A 4,814-nucleotide genomic window follows, 5' to 3' on the forward strand; every position below is an offset into this window, starting at 1 on the left:
TCTTATCTCTAAACAGTGGCAGGCGGTGAGTTTTGTTTTTCGGTGAGTGATCTGATCCACCTCTTAATTAATAACATGATCACATTAAAAAAAAAAATGTAAACAAAAAATGCTGTATAACTAACTATATGTGGAATTAAAGAAGAGACATAGGCACTTCGCGTATTTGAGGATGAATATTATTACGAGAGCCACAAACTTCAGCCTTTTATTTTCCAATACTGTACATCACCTCTAAACCACTACACAAAATGATAACAGTTTATAATAGATGTTCATTTACATTCTAACTTGAAATGAAATATATTGCATTGCTATTGACTAGAAAAAAAGTTATATTTTGTTTGAAAACAAGATAGAAGAAATAAGACAACATGAACGCTATAACACTATATAGGGACATACAACTTATTGTCAGATCAACTTCTAAAAATATAAACTTCCAGTGTTGAGTTTGCATGTTCTCCCCGTGCCTGCGTGGGTTTCCTCTGGGTACTCTGGTTTCCTCCCACATTCCAAAAACATGCATGGCAGGTTGATTGGACACTCTAGATTGCCCCTAGATAAGCGTGTGAGCGTGAATGGTTGTTCGTCCCTGTGTGCCCTGCGATTGGCTGGAAACCAGTTCAGGGTGTCCCCTGCCTACTGCCCGATGACAGCTAGGATAGGCTCCAGCGACCCCCGCGACCCTCGTGAGGAGAAGCAGTACAGATAATGGATGGACAGATGGACGGGGGGAAATACTGGTGATATGCAATGACTGAAGTACTTTAAAAAGAAGAGGACGGACGGTGCCGCTGTACGATTATTTTGTGAAAAAGGACGTCGGGACAGTCACAGAAGGGTGCCCAGGTCGTGGACGGAGGACACAGGATGGAACGACAAAATGGGATAAAGTGCTCTACTCTGCTAAAAAAAATATGGAGGTAAGTAAGTAGTTTCTGTAACTGCCCCACCCAAGATGCATTCCATGTGCCCCCCCGTGCGGCTGAGGTCTGGGGACAGGTCTGAAAATACCAGACTATCTAGATGACCACTCAGAGGACAGAAAAATGCCAACGTCACTCTGAGCCTTTGTGTAGGCATAGAGAGTTTAGTCTAAATTCTGATTGGTTCAAATAAGACAGCCCTTGGGATTCTTAAGGCCTTGGGCAAATACATTTACAGTGCATGGCAACACGTAGAAGCTGAGATTTAACTGGACCAAACAAAATGAGCCACAACCAATTGGAAACTGTGCAGCTCAACAATGAGAGATGCTGTGGAATTATGACAAAATGGCTGTTGGAAATAAAATCAAATCGAAATTGTAGTGTAGATCCATGCTTCTGATAAGGTTTGGGCCAGCAGAGAAGGCTTTGAAAGCCCTGATTGCACACTACCACCTCCAAACAAGATGAACATTAAGATTTTTACTTACAAAACATTTTGTCAACATTGTTTTGTCTTTATTTATTCATTATTTTTTTGTATTTGATTATTTTCATTTTCTTTTTCTCTGTTTGGAAAATGAAAACCCAATAAAAAGCTGACTAGTTAGCTCGTCTGCCTCACAGTTCAGAGGTATAGGGTTTGATTCCTGTGCCGGCCTTCTTGTGTGGAGTTTGCATGTTCTCTCCGTGCCTGTGTAGATTTTCTCCGCGTACACACATTTCCTCCCACATTCCAAAAACATGCATAGTAGGTTGATTGAACACACTAAATTATCCCTTGGTGTGATTGTGACCGTGGATGGTTGTTTGTCTTTGTGTGCCCTGCAATTGGCTAGCAACCAGTTGTCAGCTGTGATAGGCTCCAGCACGCTCACGACCCTCGTGAGGATAAGCAGCTTGGATAATGGATTGATAATAATAATAATAATAATAATACATTCAATTTGCAAGCGCCTTTCAAGACCCTCAAGGACACCATACATCAATAAAAGCAATTAAGATCAAACTGCGTAAAATAAGAACATTTAGAAAATATAATAATAATGTGATAGGGATGTTGGCAATACCATTAGAAAATATTGCAATATTAAACATGTACTTAGAGAAATTATACTTTTATAATCTAATGAGATAATTCTTTTTTTATGCATCAATATAATCAAGCTCATTGTGTTCTTAGCAAATTAATTGTAATTCCCCTAGCTCATGTCTAATTATTGAACTATTGGATGGCGATGCATAAATTTAGAACAAAGCATGTCTGTGCGATATGCAGGTGCACCCCGCCTACTGCCCCGAAGGCAGTTGGGATAGCCTTCAGCACCACCACCCCATCAAATAACAGATGGATGATTGGATGATGGTTCCAATCTGGGCATGTTGGTTATGTAAACAAGAAATTCTAACATTAATTGCATGGAGTTATTTACAAGGCGAAATTCTGCAGAAATAAATGAACAACACAAAGGTGTTTAATAAATCATAGTACAGAGAGGTTATAGCCATGGTTGGGCACTTTACCCTTTTTTTTTTTCGGTCCGTCCCTTCACCTCAAACTTCTGCGGATAACTTTGCAAAAAAGGGCGGTGCTTTGTTTCGTAGTGGCGCTTCGCAATGTTGCGACGGTTTCGGAGCATATGATGCACACTGGTTTTGAATCGGCTGCAGCCAGAACGAAACTATATTTCTCCGTCCATTCATTTAAAACAACACGCAGCGACTTTGCTAACTTTTTAGCAAGGCATACTGTCAGCAGCACTCTCTTTCGGTCTGCTGCGCAATTGGCAGTGGACTGTAAACAAAAGATTTGATTGGCTCAAATCAGTGACGCCTTTTCCGTATTTACTAGAATTGTAGCGTAAACGTTTGCGAATGCGCCCCGAAAAAAATTCATCATAGATTGGTCATGGGTCCGGTCCGAACCATCTGTTGGTCCGGACCGCGGTCCGCCATTTGGTGATGCCTGCTCAATGGCATGTGGAAAATGTGCTTTATCGTATTTGTTGTGTCCATCAAGTTTGTTTGCAATGTGCAGACTGAACATGTTTGCTGTGAACGTGAGTGTAGGTCCTGAAAATACTATGTGTGTGCGTTACAAGTTTGAGGTCTACGTATGAAAATTCTACAGAGTTCAACTCATTTGAGCTATGTAACATCAATCCAGCATAAAAGAATAATATAATTATCAGTAAACACGATCACTACAATCCCAGACATTACTATGCACAATAATTCTTGTTTCATTTGATCAATGATTTGTGTTTCATCAACGCTTACACCTGAAGTTACCCTTTCTCTGAATGGCTTTCGACTGATGCAGCTCCCAGCAGGTGCAGTTACATCTCCCGCTGTTTCGAGTAAAACAGCATCTTTGGGGAACCAGAACAGGCTCACGCCACCCTCCCGTCGTTTCAAACAAAAGCCAGCAATGTTACATTGCAGCATAATTAAAGTGAAACAAAAAATTTCATCAGAACAAAAACCACAATGAGCACACTTCACGGTCAGCAAATCAGCTATGTGGCTTGATTACATCATATGCGCCACCTTCACAAATTTTCCAATGCGCTGGCCTAGCCGGAAGTGATTCAAACTATGACGCTAAATCCATTGAATACAGGATTAATGTGTATCAATTCCAGAACCCATCAATTGTGACATGGATATTTCATCGTTTAATACAACATATAGAAATTTGTACAGAACATGTCTCTTACATGTTAAGTGTTTCAATCAAATCAATGAGTGGATGGACCAGAATATTCTCCAAGACAGAAATTATTGTTTTTGGCCCCAAAAATGAAAGGTCCAAAATCAGCAATCGCCGTAAATGTATGGCATTGAAAGCTACAAGCCAGAACTCTTGGTGTAATAATTGCCCTATTAGTAAATCTCTCTCAACCAGACACACTGAGTAAAACAAGTCCATGTTTTTATTTTCAGTAGGGTGGATTACTGTAATTTTTAATTCTGTCCCTAATCTACACTGTGAACCTGGCTTTGCCGATCGTAACTGCCTTGAGACAGACAGCTACCTCAGGGTCGTATGACCTAATGTGCGTCAAAGGTGATCAGCTCTAGACTAGTCTTGAAAGTATAAATAACAGAATCCTGCTGATAAGATCATATTGAGGTTTGAGGTGATTGTGAAACTTGTCATTGTGAGACCTTTCTTGAAGCCGCTAGGTCGCCAAACCTCGGAAGATTCTCACTAAAATCTTTGGTGAAAAAAAAAAAAATCTAATTGAATAATGAAAGTCAGAACCCGGCACTTGACCCTTTTTTGCCGGTCCGGCCCCTTGGTTACGGTTCTGGGCTTCTTCATAACGATTGTCATGCCCCAGCCCTATTTCCATGACTAATTTAGTATTCAAATCAGCTTACCTTATTATGGGCTTATTATTAGGGTCTTACTTGTCTCCTTCTCTCTTCTTCTCCATAAACGTGCCCAATGCAAGTAAGTACGCACATTTGTTATAAGGTTTGCGGCATTAATAATTAATTTTTTTTTTTTTCTTAGATAGGCATTAACATTTTCTCACATTTATCTTATAATCACTCAAAGTTCAAACCTTAGTAGATTTTATTTATATATATATATATATATTCAGTTTTCTACAATAAATGAGTGTTAAAAAATGAAAAATTGAAGTGAAAAAGACAAAAACAATATGATAGGGAAACAAGATCAAAGCAGAACTGAACTAAAGAGTGTCTTTCTTTTTCTGACGGAGAGGAGACTGTACATTCCACTGCGTCGGTTTCGGAGGTCTGTAACAGAAAAGCTTAACTTCAGCAATGTCTAAGATTGAATATCACCTTAAAGTCCAACGTAAAGCCTTGATGCTCATCATTTACGGAACAAACCAACAGATCACTAGA

At 39.6% G+C, this 4,814-nt stretch overlaps 1 protein-coding gene across 2 annotated transcripts in view; it reads right to left on the reverse strand.

Moving 5' to 3' along the window:
* Positions 1 to 4,497: 4,497 nt before the first annotated feature.
* ncapd3 (non-SMC condensin II complex, subunit D3) overlaps positions 4,498 to 4,814 on the reverse strand; it is a 34,260-nt gene continuing 33,943 nt past the window's right edge. For both annotated transcript variants that reach the window (XM_088305442.1, XM_088305441.1), the window contains exon 35: positions 4,498 to 4,703. In XM_088305442.1, the coding sequence (XP_088161568.1) occupies positions 4,637 to 4,703 (67 nt within the window). In that variant the 3' untranslated portion in view covers positions 4,498 to 4,636. The remainder of the gene's footprint in view (positions 4,704 to 4,814) is intronic.

Source organism: Idiotropiscis lumnitzeri, chromosome 9, assembly GCF_059441095.1.
Source record: "Idiotropiscis lumnitzeri isolate Australia: NSW breed Sydney's pygmy pipehorse chromosome 9, RoL_Ilum_1.0, whole genome shotgun sequence".
NCBI lineage: Eukaryota > Metazoa > Chordata > Actinopteri > Syngnathiformes > Syngnathidae > Idiotropiscis > Idiotropiscis lumnitzeri.